General features: G+C 38.7%; 1 protein-coding gene across 4 annotated transcripts; it reads right to left on the reverse strand.

The window, feature by feature from the left end:
- Positions 1–402: 402 nt before the first annotated feature.
- On the reverse strand, positions 403–13400 carry LOC131164929 (protein indeterminate-domain 7). Of its 4 annotated transcripts, none has more exons than XM_058122488.1 (6): positions 13222–13400; positions 13017–13087; positions 12364–12599; positions 11835–12231; positions 10372–11396; positions 403–633 (listed from the first exon to the last, which is right to left on the reverse strand). In XM_058122488.1, the coding sequence occupies exons 3-6, from the start codon at positions 12557–12559 to the stop codon at positions 563–565; spliced, it is 1689 nt and encodes a 562-aa protein (XP_057978471.1). In that variant the 5' UTR covers positions 12560–12599; positions 13017–13087; positions 13222–13400; the 3' UTR covers positions 403–562. The 4 variants fall into 4 exon arrangements, with proteins under 4 accessions (XP_057978471.1, XP_057978469.1, XP_057978470.1 ...); XM_058122486.1 differs by having other exon boundaries at positions 12364–12906; positions 13222–13381; XM_058122487.1 differs by lacking the exon at positions 13222–13400 and having other exon boundaries at positions 13017–13154.
- Positions 13401–14306: the final 906 nt, after the last annotated feature.

Raw genomic sequence — 14306 nt, forward strand, 5'->3', positions numbered from 1 at the left:
CTATACCAAGAAAAAGCAATGCATCTTCTAGTCCACATCTCTTTGACAATCCCTCCAAAACTTATAATATGAATATCTCGAATTTTGATGTTTGGCATGAAACTTCTCACCCCTTCTTGTGCAAATCTTTGGGTCATCAAAAGTAATCATTGGGGGAGACGATACCAAATGGTCAAATGAATTCAAACCCTATAAGGCATTCTTCCTTCCATGAAGCCCTGTGCAGCAGACACACCCCCTGCACATGTACATCATCTCCATTTTGCAGGCCCTGCTCTGTAATTGAAACTTGTTTTCCTGACTTTTCATTGTCATTAACAGCCACTTGATGATCTAGATTGCTCTATAACTTTTCTTCAAGTTGATTTCAATAGAGAGAGAGAGAGAGAGAGAGAGAAAGAGTCAAATAAAAAAAAGGTGGCATTATTAAGATGGAGAAATGATACACAGATCGAAATAAAGGATGGAGGTACATATATAGGGCATGCCATGCATGGCAGGCTGCAGTCTGCAGCACATATATATATATGATTTATTAATATGTATATAGACACATATATCTTTATGGTGCAGCTTTTAACCACGACAAGTCAACTGGTTTCTCTGTCCATATGCCAACATCATCATCATCATCTAAAGCAACAAAACAATAAACCCTTTCACTCATTGATATATATGAGAATTCTCATAGGCAGTATATATATACACACACACACACACACTTGAAAACACAGACTACGACACTCACTATTTCACACTTTCCACGGTAGCCACAGCAGCCAGCCTCTTAACCAATATCAGCCTTTTAAAACTATAGCTCTAATGTAGCTATAGAGATGCCCTTCTCCTTCTCCTCCTCCTCCTCCTCCTCCTCCTCCTCCTCCTTCTTGTTATTGTTTTTTTATAAAATGAATAAATAATATTCCATCGGACAAAAAGCAGATACAGAATATGTATGTATGTAGCTGGGGGTGGGGAGGAGTGTTTGGACAGCGTGCATGTTGAAGATTAAACTTGAAGACCGGCAGCCCACCTCCATTGAAGACCGGCAGCCCACCGTTGTGGACATTGGAGATTTGCAGGCAACCTACTCCACCTACCAGCCCACCTCTATTAAAGATTTGCACCCACCATTGTTGATTATTTGATTTCTATAATTACTATAAATAGCTGAGTTGTGTGTGAGTAAATGTGAGCAATGTGGTGTGTGAGAGAGATTAGCCAGTGAGCCGTGAGAGAGATTTTATTCCTCTGTAATTTATTTTCAGATTGAAATTACTGATTTGGCAATTTATCCTCACTGAGTTTCAGCCACAACCAGTGGCTGAGTGCTCCTCTCCACCCATCAGTGGTATCAGAGCGTCCAGGTACGCCGGAATTCACCAAACAGAGGTGAACAGAGAAGAAATTCAAGTTTCTTCTCAGTTTTGAAGTTGCTCCAAATATCAAATTGAGCCTACCATTGTACAATTCAGCTCGAGACGATTCCAACAGTGAAAATCACGTCTCAAACGGACACCGGGAGAGCCTCCACGCGCCCCCACGCGCCTCCCACGTAAGCACCGTTCTTCCCACGCCCCGGCAGACTCCGGCGACGGCGACACGCGCCTGCACGCGTCTTCCTCGCCCGATTGGCGAGATCCTACCCGCAAAGCGACCCGCGACCCGGATCTACGACCCGCGACCCGGTCAGCGACCCGCGTGCCAAACCCGCAACCCGGATCCGTGAACGAGACCCGACCCGCCTCCGACCCGCTCCCAAGCGCCGACACGCGGCGCACCCAGAAAGCGCCACGTGGCCTAACGGAGGGGTTAACGCCGTTTAAAGGCCGTTAAGTTAAACCGGTTAGTTCAAAAATTCACCCGAATTTTCCTATAGCCGGTTCGGTGATTTTTAGACCGGTTCTTTGCAAACCAAAACCGGTTCCTAAGGTTTTTCAATCTTCTGAATTTATTGGTGGCATTAGATTTACCAAAATCAGCCCCCATTTCTCTGTTTTTTTATATATTGAATTCGATGGCTAACGGTACTATCCAATCGGTCATTCCAAAATTGACCCGAGAGAATTATGACAACTGGTCGATTCAAATGAGAGCCCTTCTAGGTTCTCAGGATGTCATGGATATCGTTGAAGATGGGTACAGAGAAAGCCCATCAAAAGAAGCCGAAGCAGCTATGCCCGAAGCTCAAAGAACGACCTTGCGAGTCGATCGAAAGAAAGATTGCAAGGCAAAATCCATAATCTACCAAGGCCTTGATGAGGCCACGTTCGAAATCATTGCCTCCGCGAAGACATCTAAAGAAGTCTGGGACTCTCTCCATCGAACACACAAGGGTGCAGATAAAGTAAAAAAGATTCGTCTTCAGACATTGCGAGGTGAGTTCGAATCTCTCAAAATGAAGTCTACTGAATCCATTTCAGACTACTATACACGAGTAATGGTAGTATCAAATCAATTAAGAAGAAATGGAGAAATTCTCAATGACGAGAGAATTTGTGAAAAAATTTTGCGATCTTTAGATCCAAAATATGATTATATAGCTGTGACCCTAGAAGAAACAAAAGACTTGGAAACAATGTCTGTAGAAGAACTTGTGGGCTCACTCCAAGCCCATGAGCAAAAAGTCAATAGAAGAAGTGATGATAAAGCACTGGAGCAAGCTCTCCAAACGAAGTTGTCCCTCACTACAGATAGATACGACAAAGGGGGGACGTCACAGCAAGGAAGAGGACGAGACCGAGGATCTCGTGGAAGAAATTCTGGAAATTTTAATTCCAGAGAAGGTGGCAGAGGCAGAAGAGGTCCCACTAGAGGAGGACGAAATCAACAGAACTATATCCCACGAGGCAGAGGACAAGGAAGAAGGGGAGGATACAAAAATCGTTTGAATGAAGATAAAAGAAACATTCAATGCTATAATTGTCATAAGTATGGGCACTATAGTAATGAGTGTTGGGGACGACAACAAGAAAAGGTTAGCGAGGAGGCCAACCTTGCCGAAACAGATCATGCAAATGGAGAGTCATTGATGCTGATGGCACACAATGCAACTCCTCAGGACCAGAGTGTTTGGTACCTTGATTCTGGAGCCAGCAATCATATGACTGGCAGAAAGAACCTATTTTTTGAACTTGATGAGAAAGTTCAAGGGGAGATCTCTTTCGGAGATGATTCAAAAATCTCAGTCCAAGGGAGAGGAGATGTTTTGATCAAACAAAAGTCCGGAGATCATGCTTACATCTCCAACGTCTACTATGTGCCAGCCATGAAGACTAATATACTAAGTCTCGGACAGCTCGTGGAGAGAGGCTATCGAATTAGCCTCAGTGATAAGCAGATGGTGATAATAGATGCTCGAGGAAAGCTTGTTACTCGAGTTCAAATGGCAAAGAATCGAATGTTTCCGCTCGCCATCCAACATGATACGCCAAGGTGTTTGAGCGCTATCATCAAAGACAAAGACTGGCTATGGCATCTAAGGTATGGGCATCTAAACTTTGAAAGTTTGAAACAATTGGGAAGCAAGAAGATGGTGAAGGGCTTACCCAATATTCATCATCCAAATGTAATATGTGAAAGCTGTATTTTAAGCAAGCAACATAGAAACAGCTTTGGAAAGCAAGCCGACTGGAGATCAACCATGCCGCTCCAGCTAATACACACAGATGTGTGTGGTCCATTAAGACCATTTTCGAATGGACAGAATCGATACTTCCTCACCTTCATCGACGACTACAGCAGGAAGACCTGGGTCTACTTCTTGAAAAGGAAGTCAGAGGTATTCGATAAGTTCAAAGAGTTCAAAACTCTTGTGGAGAAACAAAGTGGCTTCCGCATCAAGTCACTCCGGTCAGACCAAGGAGGAGAGTACAAAGACGAAGCTTTCCTGGAATTCCTTAGACAACAAGGAATTCAGAAACAGTTCACACCATCATACACTCCCCAGTTGAATGGTGTAGCCGAAAGGAAGAACCGCACAATCCTCAACATGGCTAGAAGCATGTTAAAGGATAAAAATGTGCCCAAGAGTTTTTGGGCAGAAGCAGTGTTATGTGCAGTCTATCTGCTCAATAGGTGTCCGACGAAGAGTCTTGATACAAAGACACCATATGAAGCCTGGAGTACTCACAAGCCCAGTGTGAGTCATCTTAGGGTGTTTGGCTCCATAGCCTACGCCAAGATCCCAGAAGCAAGAAGGACAAAGCTGGATGATAAAGGAGAGAAGTGTATCCTTGTAGGATACGGTGATAGCACCATGGGATATCGACTCTACAATCCCATCAACAAGAAAGTCTTTCATAGCCGGGATGTCATCTTTGAAGAAAATGAATCCTGGAAATGGGACCAGGTTGAATGTTCCAAAGATGCGGAATTGACACTTGAAGTAGAAGAACCTACACAGACAAAAGAAGTGGTTATCGAGCCACAAATTCCTGAGCTGCAGACACCTCCACATGGTTCACCACAGACAAATGAAGCTCCATCACCAATAGAGCATGAAATCTCAGACATGAGACCTAGAGGAGCTCGAAATCTAGCCGATCTGTATGAAAATACAGAACCAATGGAAGAATATATTGCTCTAAACTGCCTGTTGCTAACTAGCGACCCAAATAGCTTTGAGAAAGCTAACGAAGAAAACAAATGGAGAAAAATGATGGATAAGAAGATTCAATCCATCAAGAAGAACAAGACTTGGGAGTTGACAAATCTTCCGAAGAGCCACAAAACTATTGGTGTAAAATGGGTCTACAAGACCAAGAAGAACACTCAAAGAGAAGTCCAGAGATACAAAGCAAAACATGTCGCCAAGGGTTACAGGAAGAAAGAAATAAAATTGATATCTTGCAGAACGTATGATCAGATTGCTGACATTTTCACAAAACCACTCAGACATGATATTTTTGCAAGACTGAAGACAATGCTCGGAATGACAAAATTAGGAGAGTCAAGTTTAAGGGGGGATGTTGAAGATTAAACTTGAAGACCGGCAGCCCACCTCCATTGAAGACCGGCAGCCCACCGTTGTGGACATTGGAGATTTGCAGGCAACCTACTCCACCTACCAGCCCACCTCTATTAAAGATTTGCACCCACCATTGTTGATTATTTGATTTCTATAATTACTATAAATAGCTGAGTTGTGTGTGAGTAAATGTGAGCAATGTGGTGTGTGAGAGAGATTAGCCAGTGAGCCGTGAGAGAGATTTTATTCCTCTGTAATTTATTTTCAGATTGAAATTACTGATTTGGCAATTTATCCTCACTGAGTTTCAGCCACAACCAGTGGCTGAGTGCTCCTCTCCACCCATCAGTGCAGTTCCCCCACCACCCTTTCCCTTTCTGTGATAACCCTGCACTAGTCTGTCCTCACCCTTCCCCACGCCCACCCCATAAATAATTCAAATGACAAGCATGCCTCTCTCTCTCTCTCTCTCTCTCTCTCTCTCTCTCTCTCTGTACACACACACACACACAGACCATATATTCTCTCCTACAGTTTTTAGCAGTGGAGAGAGAATTCTTTATATTGTGTGCGTATTTTGATTTTAATGAATTATGATTAATTAATCATATATATAAATATTTCTAATCTCTAGCTCTCTCTAGGGAAGTGTGGTCTCAGAGGTAGGAATATCTTACTATTGAAACTTTTTAATTAATTTTTCCTTAATAATTAATTAATTGATGAAATAAACAAAAAGGGATAAATTAATTAATTAATAATTAAAAGGGGGAAGGGTGGGGAGCATGCATGCATGTGTCTCCACTTTCGATGTCCGCCATATACATGCATGCATCTATATTGACCTAACATATATATATATATATATATATATATATACACGTAAATTAATTAATTAACTAATCTTGAAGTTAGTATTTAATTAAGTATTATATTAATTACATTATATATATATATATATATAATACTTAATTAAATACTAACTTCAAGATTAGTTAATTTATTAATTTACGTGTATATATATATATATATATATATACATATATATCTTTTTATAAAGTGTTTCAGGGCTACTTTATTTGACGATAGGCCAATCATACTTCACTTGATAACATCTTCTGCTCCCCATACTCTCTCTCTCTCTCTCTCTCTCTCTCACGCACACAAACACACACACATAAACACATAAAAATTTTCCCAAATTATGTCAATTTTTTAAAACTTTTAATGGCTTGTTGGTCTGAAGATTTTAATTTATTTTATATATAATTAAGTCTCTAATAATGATGAATCAATTTCTACTACTTTCTTGGCTTAAAATTTTATTTAATTTTGCTTCTATCCCACAAACCAAACAAATTCAAAGTCTCTCTCTCTCTCTCTCTCTCTCTCTCTCTCTCTCTATATATATATATATATATATATATATAGCAAGTTGTTTAATTTATTAATTTGTTTTTCATATTATTTTTACCTTTTATCTTTGGATTACTTCTAGGTATAATCCTGGGCGCGCTATTACTGTTCTTTTGTTGTTATTGTCCCTTGTTTGCCAAAAATATAAAAATAAATAGTAATTCTTTAGCATAAATCAACCATTTATTAAAAAAAAATGAACTTTTAAAAAATTGCTATTTTATTTAACTTTAATTTCCCACCAACCCACATTTTCTTTTTCTTTTCTTTTTTCTTTTGTCTAGTTTGAAAATTAAATATTTGTGTTTTAGGTTCAACTTGTTATTTTTGTTGCAGTTTTCCCCCTTTTCCTAGACATAAGAAATAAGATAATCATCTATATATTCAAAGTATTTAAAATATTAAAAACTATCTTATTTATAGATCGAGAAATAGATCCATATGGTAAAGTCGTTAATAATCTTACTGCAATATTGCTTAAATAATATTTTCTTCCTCACTAAATATTTGGGTTCTCAATCTCCTCATTACCATGATGGTTTAATTGCATTTCTTAAACCACTTAGAAGGTGATATTGTTCATTTTAACTCGTAAATTTTGTAATTCTACTTGTAAAAAATATATCATTAACATTAATTTTCAACTAATTATAAGCCACAGTATTCCTAACTATTAATGTGAGACACACGAGTGACCTGAGCCACAAGAATCACGATAATGTTTTTGCTGACATTGTTTGCATGAATAAGTTAAAAACTTTTTTAGTGATTATTTTAGTCCCTAAAGATTATAATATTTGTGAAAAATGTAATAGTTTGGCATGTATAATTGTCATATTCATCTAATAATTTTCCGTGGCCACATAAACTTATATTTACAAAATATATCATTTAGCAACAATCAATATAATTGCTGGTCATACTCGAAACGTATGTCCTCTCTAAAGAAAATTGTTACTAAAATGATTATCATCACTTATGTTCCGCATAATAAATATTTATAACTACATAATCTATTAAAATTGATATTCCTAATTAATTATCTTCCCTACAGCCAAACAATTGAGTAAAATATAATAATAATTAACCATTTTTGAAATCTAAAATGCTACAATACACAAATCTCACAAAGAAATGTATAAGCTCCAATTTGCAAGCCCTAAATTTTGTCCCACATTTTCATATCACTAAGGGAGATAAAAAAAAAAAAAACAATTCCAATTTAAGATAAATCACAGTTTGAGTTTTTCCAAGATCACATAAACGATTCAAAGTTCCAGATATAAATGCTAATGCAGCTTTTTTAGAATATGAGATTGAAAATTATTGGGAGTTTGTTTGATTAATTGTAAAAACAAATGGTTATGTGAATGGTTTTAGATCAGAGTAACCTAAATTACTTAAACGTTATACAAGAACCAAATTAAAATGTATTTTTCTTCAATTCTACCGGTCCTTCTTTAGCATATCCTTTTGGTTAGTACTCAACATGTATGCGTAAATGTACATGATAACTAAACACCTACTCAAGACTAAAACATAAAGCATTGATTATTCGAGACTAAAACATAAAGCATTGATTATTCGAAATATATTCGTGAATGGACAGACGATAATATTTTTATTTTTTGATTTAATGTTGTTTGGATAGGCCAAAAGGGCTCCTCGAAATTGGACTTCTGAATTTATATATAAAAAAACTTAAATCATCGAGACTGGAATCCCTTAACCTATTCATCATTCACTCAATTTTCTCATATGAGATAATTTTACAAGCAAAATTTACTCTCTCCTACAGAGAGAGAGAGAGAGAGCCTTGTCTCTAGCAAGAGATAGAGAGAGAGCCTTGCCCCTAGCAGGATATACATACATATATATATATATATATATATAGAGAGAGAGAGAGAGAGAGAGAGAGAGAGAGAGAGAGAGAGAGAGAGAGAGAGAGAGAGAGAGAGAGAGAGAGAGAGAGAGAGAGAGAGAGAGGGCCTTTCCTCTAGCAAGAGACATAGAGAGTAATATAGAGCAATGAGTGATCCAGAGCTGAAGAGTATCCAGCCCCCCTGCTGATCCTTCCTCGGGATTGAATCCCACTTGCACCCACCTCAGCTGTCAAAAAGCATCTCCCTCTTTCTTCCTCCCCGTCCTCTCTCTCTCTCTCTCTCTCTCTCTCTCTCTCTCTCTCTCTCTCGTAAATTCACAGCTAGCTAGCTATATATATATATATATGTGTGTGTGTGTGAATTGAAGATATAATAAGTGTTTTTCTAAAAGAAAACTTTACCTTATTTCTCTTTAGATCAGAATCCAATGCTTTTTGTACACATTATACAACATGCATATTTTCGGATATTCAAAGCTAGCTACCTCCCAAACTTTTAAATTTCAGACGTACACACAAATTAAGAAAGGGAGAGATCATGCATGTGCTTTCTTTATTTATTTTGTTTTTTTTTTGGGATTGGTAAAATTCAATTGCCTTTTTAAAAAAAAAAAAAACTGAAACCAAAAGCTGGCTAGCTAGCTAGATTATAAACTAATAATTAATATTAATCATTAACCCATAATAATCATTAAATGGATGATTAATTTCAAATTTCAGTATTGGGTCTTAGGGATTGAAGACATATGCATGTGGGCCACACCCCACCAATGATCAACCACAATGATTGAACTTAATTTGAGTCTATATCCTGCGTTTGGCCTACAATGGAAAGCTCCTCCCCCACCCCCTACCCAAAAATAAATGACCACATTAATTTTAATTAATTATTATATTAGGTTACATGTTCCCATAATTAAATAGGTGATCAATTTAATTACGATGTTTTAAAAAAAGAATACAGAGACAGAATGGTTCTAAAAAAAAAATGCTTCTTTTCCACTCAGTGAAATCTTCGATAAACTATTTTAATAAAATTATTGTTAAATAGTTCAATTAAAAAAAAAGGCTTTTGGAGGCAACATTTTACATAATTAATTACTTATTAATTTGGCTATAAGATATATGCATGCATGAGGCTGATAAAATTTGTTTTTTCTCCATTGAATGTCTTTTTTAAAAAATAAAATAAATTGAAGAGTCTATTGAAGGTTCATTAGGTTTAAGTTATAGTTAAAACGAGCATCCTAATCCCAACTTTTTATACATTTTTTCTCTCAAAGATTCAAACCCGAAATCTCTAACTTCCTATCTTTTCTTAAGGATTCAAACTTGAAAAACCTCCAGTAGGAATTTGTTTAATAGGAATTTGGAAGCTTAAAGACGGAGATGCTTTACCTATAGACACCTGGATTTGGAGCAACATACTTGCATTGCATGAATCATTTGACTTAGCTGAACGTATCATCCAATCATCCTCAATGTATATGTGTGTGTACGCGCGCACATGAATCATGATTGCAATTTTCTTTGTTGGGTTTCAATCATGGGGGTCAACACTGTTCGATGCATGATAATGCAGTCGACCTACCGAGCGGCTTAGATCTTGTTGATCAAGCACCAAAATTTCAAAACTACTCATATATGCCACAGTACGGCTAATAATTATATTGCAAAATTAATTAGCATGTGTGATATCGATCATCATCATCATCAACTAATAATGGAAGTAATTCTTCCTCGAAGTTGCTTCCAATTGTATTCCTTGCATCAAATCTCTTCAAAGAACAAAGAACAGAAAGAGTACTACTGAGTCTGTATCAATATCTCCGCAGAATAATTGATATTTGAGTTTTTTATTTTTTATATATATATATATATATATATATTAATATATGGAGGCGTATATGCATGCATGATGCATATGTAGTTGATGAATTACTAACATTTAATTTAAAGTAAACAAGAGAGAGGTCAAAAAAGAAAAAAAGAAAGAAAGAAATTAAAATCAACCCTTTGGGAAGATTCAAAACTAAAAAGGAGAAAATTTAAAATTTGAAAAAAAATAAAGAAAAGAAGAAGAAGAAGAAGGTAGCTAGCTAACCTTGCCACGGCTTTTGGGTAGTGGGGTTCTGGTGTTGATCACGAGCAGTGTTACTGTTCATGCAATTACCAAGAGCAGCCATGTTGAGAATGTCGCTATGGGAGAAAGCTCTCAGCCCCAAGAAATCTCTCGTCAACCCATCATTCCCCCCACCACCGCCACCGCCGCCGCCACTTCCGCCTCCACCACCGCCAAAGTTCAAAGCATCCTCGAATGAAGACCCGTCAAACCCAGATGAGGAAGACAACGAGCTCATCACCATGTCTTGAAGAAGAAGATGAGAAGCAGCAGTTGCAGCACTTGAAGTGGTATTAAGACTTGCAGTGGTATTACAATTAGGTCCATCATTGACAGTGCTACCATTAGTACCGCCAGCTGAAGCAGAAACAGCTTTATTCGCGAATGGAGCCAAACTATGATCACGTGAGGACAAGTTCAGGCCGAACCCAGTTGTAACAGAAGACACGTGAGCCAGCTGGTGGGGCCCAACCATCCCAGCCGGTGAAGAAGGAGCGCAGGCTTTGCTGCTCATGGTTGCACCCATCTGAGCTGCTTTCTGCAGCAGTGCAGTGGCTGACATGTGAGCGGACGGCGGTGGTGGTGGGTGGAACGGATGGTTAGGGTTAGGGTTTGGGTTTGGGTCCAATTGGTCTAGTCTGGGGGAGAAGATAGAGGAGGAGGAAGAGGAGGAGAGGCCGTTGCCATTGCCGCCACCTCCGCAGAGGATCGGGGGCGGGGCGAGCCATGGGGGGATCTCGGGTCGGAAGCTGTGGGGCTCTTTTTTGAGGGAGAGGACCGCTGCATGGTGGAGGTCGTGGGCGGTGGCAGCGGCGGTGAATTGCTGGGGAGGGAGATTGAGGTGAGAGAGTGAGGGTGAAGTGGGTGGTTGCTGCAAGTGAGGGTGAGAGTGTGAGGTGAGGAGCAGTGGGTTGGCGGCGGTTGTGGCGGTGGTGTTGTTAATTGCCCTTGCACTTTCCTCAGCTAAAGCATCACAGAAGGCTCTGTGAGTGATGAAGCTGTCCCTCCTGAAAAAACCAAACACCAACAAGACACAACACAACAAAACCAAACCACATCCATCATCTTCTGATCAATCAACTTAAGACAATCAATAAATATATTTCAATTCTCATCATATGGGGGCTAGCTACTGACATATGTATAGTCCATATCATACACCCATTTCATTTAAAATTCCATATTAATTGAATACCTGCCCAGGCTGCCCCGAGATCGATCTCTCTCTCTCTCTCACTGATCTCTCGAATAATTGACTAAGGAAATGTGAGTTAACTTATGAGCAGCTAGTTCATCAACATTCTGGGACACATGTAGTGATGTGCTGTGTGTGAAACTGTGAATATATAATATTTATTTGTGTGTGTGTGTGTGTGTGTGGTAAGGTTGAAATTAATGCTTGTTGGAGTCTAAATGATTGGGTTGGAATTGGAATCGGGGGTTACCTAGAGAAAAGGGTTCCACAATCACATCTGTACTCTCTGGTGCCACAAGTTTTGGAATGAGCTTTCCAATCAGATTGAACCGCATACCGCTTAGAGCACTTTTCGCATTTCCATTTCTTCTCACCATGCTTTCTGCAAAAGTGCTTCTTGATTCCTGTGAGGTCCCCCAGCGCCCTGGACGGGTCATGGTGCACGCAGCTCGCCTCCGGACACACATACACCTTCTTCCTCACCTCCTTGCTCGTTCTTTGCTTCAGCTTCCAGGGCAGATTGTGCCCTCTCCTGTGCAGTTGCAGGTTCTGGTCCCTCTGAAACCCCTTGTTGCAAATCTCGCACACAAATCTGTTCGTCGCCATCAGCGTCTTCGGCGACAAAGCTATCACTTCGGCATCTGGGTCTGATTCAAAACACAAAACCCAGATAGGAATCACTCAGAAAATTCAAGAAAAATTTTAAAAAAAAAATGATGGAAAATTTCAGATGGAAAACGAAACCCAGATGGGAATTTTAGTTTAGTAATTAATTTGACCTGGGTTTCCTGGGAGGTTTCTCTTTTTCTTCACGGACGGCTGTGTTTGATTGTTATTTGGTAGTGGAGTGGTGAAGTACTGTTCGGTTCTGTTGCTGGAGGAGCTGACACTGGCCTCGCCGGAAGCAGAAGTTAAATTGGACATGTTCTCTTCGGCCACTGGTGGTGGTGCTTGATACATGAAGCCTTTCATCATCTTCCCCAACGCGATGGTATATGTAAATTCAGCAGCAGGTCTGGGAGTGATTGGGCATTAATCATTAATTCCAGAGTTTAATCCGTGGGTTGTTGCATCATGATGCGAGCTAGCTAGCCATAGATCTTGACTTTGATTAATTTGTGAGTTGTGAAAGAGTAGTCTATCTTTTTCAGATCTAAAGACAAATCTAATAAACCTAGAGAAAGCTAAAACAAGAAAAGGAAAGAGAGAATCAATTATGTGAGTAGCTAGAGCGGCTGAGAGTAAATCCCAAAATCTTCAGCTTAGCTTTCAAGTCTGCAACCCCTCCTTGATGCCTTCTTCTTTAATCTCTTGGCCTCAACCTAAGAGACAAGTTTCATTTTTTGAAAACCCAACATACACACAGAGAGAGAGAGAGAGAGAGAGAGAGAGAGAGAGAGAGAGAGAGAGAGAGAGAGAGAGAGAGATTAACTGGAACTGAAGCAGCGCCTCCAGCAGCCACCTTTCTTCTTCATCTTTCAAAAAACATGCTTGGACTTAATCCTAGAAAATCCAACAACAGCCACACGAATATGAACAAAAAAAAAAAAACTAGACCCAGATAAGAAAACACACAAACAGAGAGAGAGAGAGAGAGAGAGAGAGAGAGAGAGACAGAGGGGGGGGGGGGGGGGTACCTTTGGAATTGAGACCTGCATCAGTACTCAAAGAACAGTGACCAAAAATGAAAAACCAGAGCCCAAGGAACCCTATGGCTCACTCCATCCATCTGACGTTGCACTTTCTGTCTTTTCCTTTGTTCTCTTCCCCGCCCAAGAAAAATCTCTGCTCTCCTCCACTGTAATCCCAAACCTTTTCACATCTATATATATATATATATATATATATATATATATATATAAAAGAAAAACTCTCTTTTCCCCTGTTCCAAAACTTTCACTTAATCAAACTAGCTACACTGCCTTTCCCTTCTCTTGAAAAGCAAATTGCAAAAGCTTGCAAGCACGTAAAAAAGAGGGCATGATTAAATCCTCTAGACACAAAAAAAGAAAGAGGGGAGTGATGATGATGATAAGTTGATTTGCATATGTGTTTTTACAACATGGGTGGTAGTCCCCTGCCCTGCCCCTCACTCTTGCTTTCTACATGTAAGTCACATGATTGATCCACTGATTAAATTCAACGGACATGTTGATTAATTCCCAAAAAGTTTTTTTTTACATGTCTACTTGATTAATTATTACTCTACCTTACGTGCATATTTTCACTTGCTACTTCTTACATTTTCTTTTCTTTTCTTTTCTTTTCTTTTCTGCCCCCCTCCTCCTCCCCCTTTCCTGTTTTTAGTATCATTTTAAATCTACATCACCTATATTTTCACTTCCTAGTGACTTTTACAGACATTAAAAAATTGCTAGACTCTGACATTTTTATTTTGATTTTGATTTTGATTGTGAATTAAAACGGGCAGATGAATAGGAGAAACACACTATGAATTCATTTTATTCATGCTTTATGTATCAGATACTATTTCGATCAAATATTTTATTTGAAAAAAAAAAAAACACAAAAAAAGTTATTTTACATGCCATTTTTTCCCTATATCAAATTTGCTATAATATGAATAAAAATTAAGACAAATTTAAAATTAGTTATCTATAAAATTGGATTTTTGTTCATTGATCGACTTATTCTATATTTTATTCTCTTTATCGTCACTTTTCTCAATAATCAAACAGGAAAAGTTTGATTTCTTCAACAT

This window comes from Malania oleifera, chromosome 9, assembly GCF_029873635.1.
Source record: "Malania oleifera isolate guangnan ecotype guangnan chromosome 9, ASM2987363v1, whole genome shotgun sequence".
NCBI lineage: Eukaryota > Viridiplantae > Streptophyta > Magnoliopsida > Santalales > Ximeniaceae > Malania > Malania oleifera.